A 15,614-nucleotide genomic window follows, 5' to 3' on the forward strand; every position below is an offset into this window, starting at 1 on the left:
GACCCTCGCTCCCTTCCCAACTCCCTTGCGAAACTCCCTGTTAGCAACCCCTGGTCGCAAAAGCTCCCAGGTTACTTGTGCGCTGCTTTATAAAGCCCTGGCCTGTATGAATGCCCCGCCCACTGATTAAGGCTCAGCCAATTACCAGAGGCTTCTAGCTTTCAGACCTTCCTTTGAAGCTCACGCTTCCAACTGCTAGCCACAGCACACGGTCCTTCAAACAACCAACCAACCAACCAAACAGACTGACAAACACAAGCTCAGCACACACAGCAAGTAACCCCCAAACACAAACACACACACACACACACTACAGACAGTCACTTACCCCAAGGGTGCCTTATTGCTCCTCCTTCACCTGGAGAACTCCCTTACGAAACTCCCTGTTAGCTCAAAAGCAATCAGCTGAACATAAAACCACAAGTTCTGCTATAATCATTGATTCAATAGCTCCCTTTTGTATTGTATAGAGACAGGCACATCCAAAGTAAAAAAGTAAATATAGTTAGCAAAAATGTAAAGTTATATTACAAAAATACAAAGAAATATATTACAAAAAATACAAAGAAAACAAGATTTACTGAAACTTCTCCTAGCTATTTCATGGTGTTGAGGTTGAGTGTAGTTATTTCCTGGTACCTGTATTATGTACCATATATTAAGACTAATAAGTGAGTACTGACAATACAAGGATTGAATTTGATCAAGCAATTTGAATGACAAACCAAAATATTAACTCAAGGGTTACATCTGGAAACCCAAAATGGGATGCAATAGTTTTATTTTGTTCATTAAAAAAAAAATTATAGTGTAAGATTAGAATGTTTCTTTTCAATAAGTCTGTTTACATTCACATTTCTAACAATGTCCTATTAATCCTGATAGCCAGACAGAGTGATACTAGCGAGATTTTCCATGTTATCTGGTGCTTTATTCACAAGATAGATAAATTATTTTCACATGCCACCTCAATGGAAATGTTGATTTTTGTGCAGAGATCGCTACACATAGAACTTAAATGGATTCAATTCTGCAGTATTTTCAGTGGTTCACTCTGAAGTTTTAAATATAGTTACAAATCAAGATTTCTATAAAAAAAATGAATGCACTATTGCATAGAAGGAGCAGACGGAAAGTTCTGGCCCTATGTTTTTAGCTGGGAAATGAGAAGTAATTGGAAGGAGGCCATGAAAAGGTACAAATGACCCCTTTGTTCTCCCCTTTACCGGTGTGGGCCAATTGCTGGGTATAACAACAGCCTGTTCATTTATTCCACTTTGCAGCATCTATGATGAATGGGTATTATAAGTGGATGCAGCTCCACTGAAATCAGTAAAATTGCACCGGCTCACATCAGGGCTGAATTTGGCTTAAAAATCTGCATCAATTGGGCCTGGAGAGGAGAAACCTCCTTTGCCTAGTTTGCCATTTTGATGGCAATGTTTCAACCTGAAGAAGAAAACATTCACCCCTCCTGATCACCCCTCTATTTGCACATAAAGGCTGAGAAGCTCAATGGTGGAAATAATGATTGCCCAAGAGGAGAAAAAAACTTTAAGCAGAAAAGTGCCTAACTGAATAGGTCTACAAATTTATTCAGCCTCATCCTTTGTGTTTGCCTCAATTTTGATATTTTCAAAGAAATGCTATGATAAAAAAAAAAAAAAAATCATGGCCACACAGGCTTACTAGTAAGTGTGTCATATAATGAGGGTAAGATTAGCAAAATAACTGCCATTTCTGAAGATCCAGGGTCAGCACTCAGCATAATTATAGAAGATGATGATAACATGTCGGATCAATAACAATTTATGACCCGTGCTAAGGAACAACTCAGAATATTCCATCTTGCAAGCTTGTTGGTTCTCTCACAAACATTATCCCAAGTATCAGAGACATAGTTCTTCATTGTCTTATGCAGGCATTGCTGGATGTTTATGACTCTTCTCCTCCTAAACAGTTCATTCATAAACTACAGAATGTTAAACACTGGTTATCACCTTGCAAAAATAAAAGATACATCTTGTTATTGGCTCGTTAGACAATAGGGTGTACACAAGATGTTGACACAAATAGCATAAGAGTATGGGTCTCAATACAGGGTTCCAGTGTATTGCCACTCAGCTGTAAGTCTCTCTGCTGTCAAACGGTTATACGAGTATTGCACTGATACTCAGTAATGGTATGTCCATTTTTTTCTGATTCTATACACCATCTTGTGGCTAGCAGTATCTTAAACACCCTCCAAAGTCTTTCTTCATATTAAGCAACAGAGGGTCCTGTGGCACCTTTAAGACTAACAGAAGTATTGGGAGCATAAGCTTTCATGGGTAAGAACCTCACGAAAGCTTATGCTCCCAATACTTCTGTTAGTCTTAAAGGTGCCACAGGACCCTCTGTTGCTTTTTACAGATTCAGACTGTATCAGATGGCTACCCCTCTGATACTTGACACCATGCAAGGCTCTTCATATTAAGTGTTTTTTCCTGTGAAAAAGAGGTAGATCTGTGCCTACAGATAAAATACACAATCTGTCTACACAGCTCACACAATATATCTGCCAGATTGGCAAACCAAATGCCTTACGAACCTGTGAAAGGAAGGAACCTCATTACAGACAAATTCTCTTTCTTCTCTACCTGTAACACATAAATATGACTCATCAATATCAAAGGAACATTTCCAAATGTCTGGGATAAAAATAGGTATTTTAGGTTTATTATAAGGGAAAATAGTCATGAGTGGCCACATCCCCATATCTCTGCCCTTTGGATCCTTTGTTACTGGATATCACAGCTGACCTCATTCTCCTAGAATTTCTCAGCAATGTCCAAAGGAACCTATTCTGATAGAATTACAGATTTCATCATCATTACAGATACAGGCATAAATATATGTAAGGTAACTCCCTTTTCTTCATGTGCCAGTATATATATTTATGCCTGTATCTGTAATTTTCACTCCATGCATCTGAAGAAGTGGGGGGTTTTACCCACAAAAGCTTATGCCCAAATAAATCTGTTAGTCTTTAAGATGCCACAGGATTCCCACAGTGAAGCTCCCCATTCCAGGGCAATGAAATGACATGAGTCTGCTGCTTGTTTAGCCTTCCTTGCTTCAGCCAACGAGGCAGGCTTTATCTTTGTCTGAGATACACCAAGCATCTGAAACCACTCTGAAACCAAGCATCTTCGATGACTCTGAGTAGACTAAACATGTATCAGTGACTCAAACCAGAGGCATGACAGTGGGAATAAAGGTTCTCACACTACAGTTCTCACAAGTGTTCTGTAATAAATTTTAACAGAAAAGATGGCCCCACAAGCTGGGTCCTTGTCACCCGTCACTTCACTGCAGGAGAATGAAGAGCAGCTGATCAGGCGAATGATGGCCAAGAGAGTAAAAATCATTGCAGAACTGGTGCAGACAGAGAAAGACTACCTCAATGACCTGGAGCTGTGCATCAGGGAAGTGGTTCAGCCCTTGAGAAACAAGCAGGTAAGAAAGTGTTGGGTTTATTTGTTTTGTTTTTTGGAGGAAAGGCTGATTTGACACAGATCTGAATTTACCACTGCTCTGTCTACAATCAACAATAAACACAAATGTCTGCCAAGGGATATGCAGGAATGGCATGGTGCCAGGTACAATTCTAGGCATGACTTTTTTGAGGGGGTGGGGCTTGCGGCAGGGAGGGCAAGCAGGAATACTTTAAATGCTCAAGGCTTTCAGGGTGAAGTTCATTTCACCTGCATAAAGCTGGAATAAATGGGGCAGAAACAGGACTGCAGCTCAGACCTCCTCACCCTGAACCCCATGCCCATTATTCCAGGCTATGAACTAGAATAGCAGCCGCAGCTCCTCCACGCGGCTTGAGCAGCCTGCTGTGTAATCACAGATTACACATCCCCTCCCCTGGCTTTCTCCCATCACCATGGAAGCTCCATTATACAAATTTCCCCAGTAAGGGGCTTGAATGTTATGATCCTTCACACCGTGGTGAATTTCACCCTTGAAGACCGCTTTTATTCAAACAAACTCATCCTGGTTGCTTGAACAGCTGTTGTGGGAAAATGCTAGGCAAGGCAATCCAGTGAGTCCTGAGGTATTTGCATTTTAGATAGTGAAGCTACATGTAAGCAGGATGGATCAGATTACATCTTTCCTGCAGATCTTGCAGTTCAGATTATACCCATTCTTCTCTTCCACAGAAACTTCAAACTTGCTGGGCTGCTATTCAGAGAGAGCACATTTTCCCCCAAAAGCTTTGCAGTTTTGGGCAAACTGTGTGCTGGAGTACCAGCATTCCCTGCAGGAAGGAGCACTCATATGCTGGGTGTGCAACAGGTTCTGGCAGACAAATTTAACTTGTCCTCCTACCTCACAGCCTACCAGGCCAGGCAGCTGGTATATGCTAGTAGCACAGCTCAGAATCCACAGTAGGTCATTAATCAGTTATCTGAACTGTGTATATATGATTCCATATGAAACAGTTTGGCTGCTTAAGTTGGGCCAAACTATTTTTCAACTGCCTTGACTCCACCTCTCCTGGAATCCTACCTATTTTAGGGATGACAAAGTACATTAGAGGGTTGTGATTTGTGAAACACTCTAACATGTTGCTCTAGAACAGCCTGATGTAGACCCTGCTGGTGTGCTCTATAAGGTAAGGTACTGCGCCAGTAGGGCCTGTAGCACACACATTAGAGGAGTGTGATGTGTGATTTGTAAAGTGCTCTTATGTGCTTTGCTGACACCATGTAGACAAGCCCTTAGAGACCCTGGCACCTGCTGGTGTTATTGAGAGGACAACATGTCTCCTTGTCTCTCTTCCTCTCCTCACTAGCTGCACGCATCAATTACAGTCTTGCCAATGTTGATGTGAGAGCTTTCTCCTCTGCAGCTCCTGGCATTTGGAACCACCTTATGTATCCATTTGCTGCTCTTCATACTGAAAACATTTTCTCCGTTGCCTGCTACTTTTAGCAGTTAGGCACATATACCAATTTGGGCCTTTGTCATTATGTGCCCGTGTATTTCTGAATACCACATACACATTGCATTAGGTAAGATATCAGAGATCCACTGTTAAAACACAAAAGCTTATAAAAATAAGATCACAACCCTACATTTTTCATTTAATATAATCTGTATTTTTTTAAAGCAGGCTTTAAGAATGTCATATGCTTTTAAGATTATTTCTGGAGGTGAATAACCACATTTGAAAGCTTGTTTTTTATTTATTTGAGGGCAGACTGCTTCAACAGAGAAAAAATAGTGTCTAGAAAATTGAGCTATAGATAAATCTTTCACATTTCCTAATGGATCAAAAATGTTGTTAATCTCTATAATCAGAAATTAACTACATAAGCAATTAAAACATGGTGTTGATTCTGTTACTGTAACATGCAATTTGATTCTCCTGGACTCCTTCTGTAAGCTGCTGTGTAAACACACAGTTCTATTACTAATGGATAGGCATGTTCAGAAGAACCAGCATATCTGCCAAAATCAACACTGCCTTTAGTTTTCTGCCTTTCCACATACTGGGTAACTCTAATTGTTCCATAACCTTAATCACTGTCCTTCTGTCCATGGAAGCAAGTTGCCAGTATGAAAAGTATATTTTCTAATTTTTTTTTTCCTATTTCAAAATAAGCAGTGAGATAATTTTGCCCTATGTATTAAGATTTCCTGCTAGTGTAAGTTGGTTCAGCTTCATTGAAGTCAATGAAGTTGTGCCAGTTTGCATCAGCAGAGGGTCTGGCACACAGATTATGTTAATGACTAACTATAAATCTACATATGCAGTATTGTTGTAGCTATGTTGGTCCCAGGATATTAGAGACAAGGTGGGTGAGGTAATTTTTTATTGGACCAACTTCTGTTGGTGAGAGAGACACGCTTTCAGGTTAGGAAGAGGTCTTGGGCCAGAAGTTGGTCCAATAAAAAGTATTACCACACCCACCTTGTCTCTTTAATAACCATAAATATTCTAGCCAAAATACACTGCCTTGATTTTACTCCTATCACCTCACATAAAATGGCCTCTTCTAGTCCAGAAAGGCTATTTGCCTGATATTTGGCACCTATGTAAACAAACAATCAGGGCTCAGTTTATGTAGTCTTTATGGGTAACATGATAAAGGGATCAGATTCTTTCATAATTGTCACTTTCAGTTGTACTGTCTTTTTTTCTTTATGATGAAATAAGTAAACATTTTAGCCAGCTACAGCTCTTCCTTTAGCTAGCTAATAATATTTACTTCTCTCCAAGACACACATATTCCCTTTAGGAATTGTTCAGAATAAGTTTAAATACACTTGATAAAGTGCCCCTTGTTAACTGCTTTAGCCCAGCTGTATTAATTAAAACACTGCACATGTGTCCTTGAAATTGCAGCAAGGATGTTTACATAGGCTTTTGCAAAAGTGGCATGTCTTGGAGTTTTGAACACTTGAGAGGCTAAACAGGAAAAAACCTGCACTATTCAGTGTCCCTCCTTCTGCTTCTATCAGTTGTTGCTCAATATTTGTGTTCCATCAGATTGTTAGGTTTGACGTGGATGGCTTGTTTAGCAACATTGAATCAGTCCATCAAATATCAGCCAAACTGCTGTCATTGTTGGAAGAAGCCACAGCAGACGTGGACCCACCCATGCAAGTAATTGGTATGTTTACTGTCTTTTTGAGTCCTACATAATGGTATGAAGGGATAATATAAGAACATTTGTCCATCCCATACCCCCACCAACCTTTGTTCTAAGCTAGTGCCACTCCCATTGGGAGCAGGCCCTTACTAAATCCCCATAATGATTCATAAAAATAAAAAATGTACAGCCTATCTAGTGATGTATTGCATTCATATAATGTAGCCCTTACTCCATCCTTACTTGATTTCAGTTGGGGAGTAAAAACTTTAAAAGGAAGTCCTGACTAGGATGCCACAGGTACTAACTGCAGGGTCACCCCATCCCCCCACCCCACCTTTGGCATTTCCTACTTAGATAATTAGGCAAACTTTCATATCGTACTGTGATAGTAAAGAATTTAAACAAATGATTAGAAAAATAAAAATATCAAAACATCGTTGTACTGATGTTTACTTACAATATATTATTCAGCCAAGAATTATTCGCATTTGAGCATGGCGAATAGACAAGTGGTTCTCAAACTTTTTTTCCGTGGACCACTTGAACATTGCTGAGGATCTCAGTGGACCACTTAATGATCTTTCCAAATGTTGTTTGTACCATTAGCTAACTATTGTAAAGCACTTTGGATAAAAGCGCTATATAAAAAAATTAATAATAATTAATGAGTTTTTTTGTTCTACAAATAAAAGCACACAACTCATTTTAATATCAGTAGTCTTACCTTTCTGATGCGATGGATGTGCCTTCTCTTCCCTGCCGCAGTAGCTCCTGAGCTGGGGCTAGGAAGGAGTGTGGGGGGGTCTCTCCCTCTCTCCCCCGCCACGGCAGCCCCCAGGCTGAGGTTGGGAAGGGGGGGTGTCTCCCTTTCTCCCCCGCTGAGGCTGGGAAGGAGGGCTGTCTCTCCCCAGCTGCAGCCCTTGATCTAGGGAAAGTCGCCTCTTTCTCTGGCCGCCACAGCCCTGCATGCCCCAAATTCCCCCCACCCCCTCTTCTCACCCCACTGCCTCCCCACCTCACCCCACTCCCCCTCCCTCCTATTCCTCCAAAGGCCATCACCTCACCTTACCTGTGCATCTTCTCCAGGGTCCAGGCACCTAATTAGTGAAGCCACACCTGCACGGCTCCACTAATTAGATGGGTGGCCCTTCATTCTCTTGTGTTCAGCCGCCCAGGCGCACACCTTAGAAGGAACTATCCACGGACCGCCTGAATGGAGCTCACGGACCACTGGTGGTCCACAGACCACAGTTTGAGAACCTCGGGAATAGAGTTCCAAACAGGGTGTGGTCAACAAGGGAAGGTAAAGCAGAACACAAGCTGTACATTTATGCCTGTAGTTTGCAGTTGTTTTAATCAGATGGACTGATTACATGCATCATGACAATCACCCATTCAAGAGTTCTTGTGTGGTTTTAAGGATGTGATAAATCCACTCTTTAGGTTATTAGACACTACAGGCCAATTATGGCGATGCAAGCCTCTGGAATCCTGGAGTATAGGAAGCACCTACTGTGCTCCCATAGTTGGAGAGAAAGGTGTTTTGCCTCCATAATCAGGGCTGGCTCCAGGTTTTTTGCCGCCCCAAGCGGTGAAGAGAGAAAACAAACAAACAAACAAAAAAGCTGCGATCAGCAGCACTTTGGCAACTGCTCTACCGTGCCGCTTCATTCTTCGGTGGCCGGTCCTTCCCTCCGAGAGGAACTGAGGGATCCACTGCCGAATTGCCGCCAAAGATCCAGACGTGCCACCCCTTTCCATTGGCCGCCCCAAGCACCTGCTTCCTGCGCTGGTGCTGGGAGCCCGCCCTGTCCATAAGGCACAAAACCTCCAAGGGCACTAGGGTAAGTGTGCTCAGCTGTGGCACTTCTAAAAGTGTGGAGGCAGCACTCCCATCAGTGAAAACCTGCTAGTGCTTACTGGTGCATAGGAAGGACAATTCCACCCCCTCACCCCCTCTTGGCCTATAGCAGAGTCCTACTGCTTGCATTCCTAAGCATAACCAACCACATTATGGCTGTCTCCTGCATAGGTGCACTGCAGAGGGTTTCCTTGTGCTGTCTTCCCCTCACAGCCAGCATGATTTACTCCTAAATATCCACACAACAGTTTTATTGGATACGAAATCCAGTTTTGGATAATAAGAATTCTATAAAAATTTTATATACTTGAAGAGAGATTTCACTTTTAAGTCCAATTTATTTTCTGCATCACTTACTCGCAGATCTGTGAGGGCTTACCATGAGATTTGCTCAGCATTGGACCCCTCTTTGTGGCAACATCTGAGGATTAGCACTAGTCAGGTCCGATGCCCCCTGCCAACAGTTGTTCACACCACATTCCTCCTCCCTCTCCAGGACTCATGGAGCTCCCTCTTCATAACTCAGCCCTCCAGCCAAGTCACTGTCTAATCTGCCCCTTCCAGGGTATCAAAGGCCCACTGTATCAGCTGTCCATATGCTGTTTCAGACAGTCTTCTGCTCCAACGCTGGGTCCTATGCCACTTCCCTAGTGGCCGGTAGCTACTCTATGTCTAGCAACTCCTGTTTGCTTGCTCCAAAACCCTGTTACTATTTTCCTAGACTCTTTCCTACTTCCCTCTTTGACTACTTGCCAAACTCTGTAGCCTCAAACACACCTCCCTTCTCCCAGGGAGTGACTGCGGACTATTTCCTCTGCAGCACCCTTCTGCTTCTCATCCTGGTGGCTTTTCACAAGTTCAGTCTGCCCCTGCCCCTGCCCAGCTGGGCTTCACAATCAATTAGTGCTTGTTTTTCAAGCCTAAATCTCCTTCCAGGTGCAGTTGACCAACCTATAAAAAATAGGAGTTAGCAGAAAACCTTGATTAGTATTAGAACACAGGAAAAGAAGAAACATTTATTATTCTATAGTTTCAGCTTCCAAAATCTGTTAGTGCTTTCCAAGAGTCAAGAGAATGAAACCTGAGCAACAGAGATGGGAAAGAATTCTTAGCCAGACTATTTAACCATCTTTGTATTTTGTCAACAGCTACTTAACTTCAACAACTAATAAACATTTTGGGGACAATACATTTTTGTTAAATATGCAACACCACTACCCAAGGTATACGATAATACATTATATAGGCTTTGAGACAGCCAGAAGATTCTCCAGTAAAACCAGAGAAGCTCAAAAATGGCATTCCTTGGGTTTTGGATTAAGACAGAAGAGATCCTTCTTCTTCTGTCTCAGAACTGCCCCCAGAAGGCAGCACCAGCCCTTTTTACATTGCCTGCTGGGCCTGGCTCGTCTAGCTGCTGGAAGACCAATTCTCATTGGGTCTGCTAGCAGCTGACCCTGCGTGGTCTCTCCAGGCAGCTTCTGGAGGTCTAAACTGACTGCTGTTTTCTCCCAAAAGGTACCTCTTTTGGGTACGGTGTGTCAAGGTGGGAGTGCCTCCAGCAGGGAGGCATCAAATGCCTGGTACACCCCTTCATACCAAGTTTAATTCAAATACCTTTTGCAGACCCAATTTAATGAAAGCTGTACATGAAGCTTAGCAAATGTGCTCACCTCCCATACTCAGAACTCAATCAAGTCATTACGCACAAAGAGTAGTCAAAGGACAGTTTGGGGTTTTTTTGTTTGTTTGTTTTTTCCAAATTAGTCATAAGCCTGAGGCAACATGCTAGAGAAAAGCCCCATGTGCTTGCAAGAGAATTGAGAAAAAACTATAATTTGCCACAGATTTTAACACATATGATGCTTGGCCAAAGTACTGATCTTAGTAAGTCTGTATCCTGTTTGCCAAGGCAAACAGCTAAATGTAATTTGATGAGACTGTGCTGTTTGATGGTATTTCAATAACTGTGCGTCATGGTGATTCACACACCTAATAAAAAATGTTGCATTCTATCAGGCAGTTGTTTCCTTCACAGCAAAGGGAGTCAGTGTTTCGAGTCCCTACCGTGTCTGGGAGAAAAGACAAACAATTTCATGAATTTATTAGGTTCTATTTAGCTATTTACATGGAAGTAGTATGGACATAAGAGCTATTTATGAAACTATATGTGGGTCTGGTTCAGATGGATGGCTAAACCATATTGTGTCAGTGACTAGAGTGGGAAGGATAGAGCTGGAAAAAAGTGAAAGTGATTCCTTCTTGTACGCTTAGTTTCTGAAAAAGGGTGGTCATATCATTATAGAGAGTTAATTTAGCCTTTGGCATCCCAAAGGGATAACTTGTGAAGATAACTTTGTTTGTGGGGTTCTAATATTCACTGTGTGGGATGTAAAAACAAGCCCTTGAAAAAACAATTGTCTTGAGGAAAAGGAACAAAAGAGGATCCCAAAAATAATTTCTGACTCTTTAACCCATTCTCCAGTGACTAGGGGCTAAAAAAATATATTTAATGTAGATATTTTCCAATGTACAATCTTTCTCTTGAATCCAATCAGTCAGTGTAACATTAGACTGCGCTGCTAATTCACCAGTCTGACAACCAGAAATGAGATAGGTCCTGTCTATATTAGAGAAATTTGCACTGGTGTAATAATATCAATGTAGTTAATTACACCAGGGTAAATCCCTAACATAGACACACTTACCCAAGTAAATTGCACCAGCATAAGCTCTACCTTATATCAGTGCAGTGTGCTCACTAGGGGTTTGGCCTGGCAAAACTACATATTTCTCTAATGTAGAAAGTTGCATATTTCTCTAATGTAGAAAGGACCATAATGTAGTTGGTTTCCATTTTAACGTCCCCTGGTTCTTGTATTAAGAGAAAAGGCAAATAGGAGCACCTCACTTTACCTTCTCTAATGCTATTCCTTGTTTTGTGTACCTCCATCATGTCCCCTCTTAGTCGTCTCCTCTAAACTAACCAGTCCTACTCCTTGTCTACACTTAAAACACTGCAGCGGAGCAGCTACACCAACCTACGCCAACGGAAGGGCTTCTCCTGTCAGTGTAGGTATTCCACCTCCCTCAGGAAGAATTGTCCCATCAGCCTAGCTTTGTCTACATTGGGAGTTAGGCCAGTTTAACTGTGTCGTTCAGGGGTTTAGTAGTTATATTTACTAAATTTCCTAGTGTAGACCAGGCCTTAGTCTTCTTAGGGCTTGTCTACACTTATCGGGGGATTGATGCTGCAGCAATCGATGCATCAGTGGTCGATTTAGCGGGTCTAATGAAGACCCACTAAATCAACCGCAGATCACTCTCCCATCAACTCCTGTACTCCACTGGATCAAGAAGAGATGCTCTCCCATCGACATCACGTAGTGTGTAAGTAGAGCTAAGCTACGTCGATTTGAGTTACACTATTCATGTAGCTTAGATCAAATTTCCTCTGTAGTGCAGACAAGGCCTTATTCTCTCTCCATTCCTAAGTTTCTTCATGCCTCTAATTATTACCGGTATCTGTCTCTGGACCCTCTTTTTTTTCTGTATCTTTTTTTAGACTGGGTGACTAGAACTAAACACAGTATTCCAAATGAGGAGGTGCCATTGATCTACATAATGACTTTATATTATTTTCTGTCACATTCCACACATCATAAAATATTGTTTTCCCTTTTGAATATATTGAGCGCAGATTATACACACTTTCCAGGTTTCAGGGTAGCAGCCGTGTTAGTCTGTATCCTCAAAAAGAACAGGAGTACTTGTGGCACCTTAGAGACTAACAAATTTATTAGAGCATAAGCTTTCGTGGGCTACAACCCACTTCTTCGGATGCTTATAGAGTGAAACATATATTGAGGAGATGTGTGTATATATCTCTCCGCAATATATGTTTCACTCTATATGCATCCGAAGAAGTGGGTTGTAGCCCACGAAAGCTTATGCTCTAATAAATGTGTTAGTCTCTAAGGTGCCACAAGTACTCCTGTTCTTTTTGAACACACTTTCCAGTTCTCCTCCTCTTGTATATTTTTTCTCTCCCCATTCTAGTGACTGGATGTCACAGGAATGTGAAGTTTTAGAAATTTCAGCAAGGCTTCAATTTACCATTTGACCCCTTCTGCCCCCTTCCCTTTGTTGTAGAAACAGGAAGCACCACTTAAAGTTGTGGGGAAAGGTTGTTCCCTCATTCAAGCCTTTCTGGGGTTTCATCTCCAAGATCAATTTACCAGAGCATTCTAGAATGTACAGGAGAGCAGTCAGTGTTGGATTCCCCAGATTACTCAGAAGACTGAGACTGGAAGTAATACCAGTCCCCAAAGACAGCACAATAGTTTGGACTATATAGAGTATACTGGAAGCTGCCATAATAATTTACCTATGTCTGTGTTGGTTGCTTCAGTTCATATGGTCTGGGATGGAGAAGAACTTTAGACTTAGGAAATACGTCTATCTCTATAAAGATCTATCATTTGAGTCAAATCAGTACATAATCACAACATAAACTCCAGTTAATTAATTTGGCATAGTGGCACACTATACTACTGCACAGATTTTGTGGAGCTCATTTATTTTGTGGGAGTGAGTAACATTTTTGGTCCTATTTGGGAATCTGCTGAGATGAACTGTGAGCCTGTAGTTGGCATTTGTGATGCTGAAAATAAAACTGTTGCTCTTATCAGAGACTAATGCACTAAAGGTTGTGCTGAGCAGTCACAGCTCCTATTGAAGTCAGTGGAAACTATGAATAGTCAGCATCTCAGGGCTTGTCTACACTACCGGCCAGATCGACAGGCAGTGATCGATCTAGCGGGGGTCGATTTATTGTGTCTAGTATAGACGCAATAAATTGACCACCGATCACTCTAGTGTCGACTCCGGTACTCCACCTCAACAAGAAGCGCAAGGGGAATCGACAGGAGAGCGTCTCCTGTCAACACACCGTGGTGAAGACATCGCAGTAAGTAGATCTACGTATGTCAACTTCAGCTACATTATTCACGCAGCTGAAGTTGCGTAACTTAGATCGATCCCCCCCATAGAATAAACCAGCCCAAATCAAAAGTAAGGGAACAGGACCCAGCGAACGTTTGTATTGTTTTCCTTGCACTTTTGGATAATAATGGTCTATATACAGGGTTAATGGGAAAGTCAGTCTGCAATGAAAGTTGCTAGCTGTTGGTATTAGCATTTATCACAGAGAAAACAGAACAGACATGATGTAAGTACCTTTGCCTCCAGGATTCTGGTAGATTTCTTATTTGTGGTCCTACACTAAGTGAAATGAACTTGGTGGTCTTATCTCAGTCATTGTTGTTCCCCTATTCACACCTTAAAACCAACACACATTAGACAGCCCAGTTAACCTTCTCTGCTGTGGAAAAAAAACAGAGCTGTTGTTACTGTGGAAACGGAATCACTTTTCACTTCAAGCCAGAGTGGTTCATACAATGTATTATGAGACGGCATTCCTGAACGGTCAGGCTGAAAGGCAACACGTACACTGCACCTGACAGCTCTGTGCTTGACCTGTGAATGGTGCGATGGATCCCAATTAATGTATCATTCTGCTTTTAATTTTAGTCATTATTACTATAACTCCAATGGAACCTTCTTGTTTATAATTAGAGAAGAATTTGACTGGTTGCCACACAGTTGTAATTTTTCTATAAATGCCCAATACAGTAGTTCACATTATAATTATTATTTATTATGTGCATTCTAAGGTACATCTTGCTGTTGATCCTGGCACCATTACTTAGGGTTAGAAGAACAAAAAATAAAACCACCCAGGAAAACAGATGTACTCAGCTTACTATCTCTTACTAACAAGGAAACCAAGCTAAGAGGTTTAGACTGGGGGCGCAGGCTGAGGGAGTTAGGCACACAAATCCAATTTATATTCAATAGGAGATGGAAGCACATTTGAAAATCCCAAATATAATCCTTAAAGGTAGAATGGTGTAGGGTGTGGAGCTGCGGGGAAGGGAATGTAAGCATGTTCCTTTATCCTTTTCCATTTTGGTTGCATATAAGCCTAAATGGTATATAATAATGACTCCAGTCCACAGTATTTCTTTGGTTCTCAGTGATGTGAAGAAAAACTCTATCCTGGGCCTCAACTGTTGTTGCTTCAGTATTCTACAGAACAAATGAAAAGAGAAAAACAAATAGACTAATGGGAGGCTGGAATTGTTATTCCCATTATGACCCATTTAGGTTTATATGCAGCTGAAAAAGCATCAAAAAGAAAATTAGCATGCTTACGTTCCTTCCCCTTGACGCCCACGCACACCACCATTCTTCCTTTAAGAGCTAAACCACCCAGTTTGGTTTCCTTGTAAACTGAGGGGGATTGGGTGCAGGAGTGGGGGAGGAAGAGAGCATTTCATAGCTTTCCCTGAGGGAATTTTTGTTTTTTTCAAACTGTTATAATGGTGCCCAGCTATGACAAAGATGAGCAACTGAGGAAGGCATATAGTAAATAATGCACATACACACACAAGGTAGCTTCTAAGGAGAGTAAAGTGGAAACCAGCCTTTTTAGCTCATGACTAATGTGGAAAATGCCTTCTGAGATGCTGTTGCCTGGCTTGACGTGCTTTGTTTTTCTCTTTAACAGGAGAAGTGTTTTTGGAGATTAAAGGCCCACTAGAAGACACATATAAAATCTATTGCTACCACCACGACGATGCGCACACCATGCTCGAATCCTATGAAAAGGATGAAGAACTGAAACAGCATTTAAAACACTGCGTACAGTCCTTAAAGTAAGATCTTTTCAAATGATGATTCCGTCCATAGTCAACTGCCTGGCAGGAAACATTTTAAATGGATGTAGATGAAAGGTCCCCTGTAAATCCGGAGTTTTATGAGGCTTGCTGGGAGCTCTGGCTTATGCTGCTTTCATGAAAAGATGACAAGCCAGGGGCCATGATTAGATTTCTTTCTCTCTAGGATGGCCAAAAATAGCACAAGGAAGGTTTCTCTTCCCTTAGCTTCCGTGTCCAGACTGGCAAAGAAATGCGGTATCATAAAAGGTGTTGAGAGAACCTTGTCCAAGCCCCCCAAAGACCTGTCACACACGCCCCCCT

The 15,614-nt window shown here is 41.7% G+C and overlaps 1 protein-coding gene across 1 annotated transcript in view; it reads left to right on the forward strand.

Moving 5' to 3' along the window:
- Positions 1–15,614, forward strand: part of ARHGEF38 (Rho guanine nucleotide exchange factor 38) — a 57,932-nt gene that overhangs the window by 10,782 nt on the left and 31,536 nt on the right. Inside the window, exons 2-4 of the mRNA XM_054029456.1 lie at positions 3,308–3,498; positions 6,545–6,668; positions 15,143–15,290. Coding sequence (XP_053885431.1) covers positions 3,308–3,498; positions 6,545–6,668; positions 15,143–15,290 — 463 coding nt within the window. The remainder of the gene's footprint in view (positions 1–3,307; positions 3,499–6,544; positions 6,669–15,142; positions 15,291–15,614) is intronic.

The sequence above is a fragment of the Malaclemys terrapin genome, chromosome 5 (genome assembly GCF_027887155.1).
Source record: "Malaclemys terrapin pileata isolate rMalTer1 chromosome 5, rMalTer1.hap1, whole genome shotgun sequence".
Classification (NCBI taxonomy): Eukaryota; Metazoa; Chordata; order Testudines; family Emydidae; genus Malaclemys; species Malaclemys terrapin.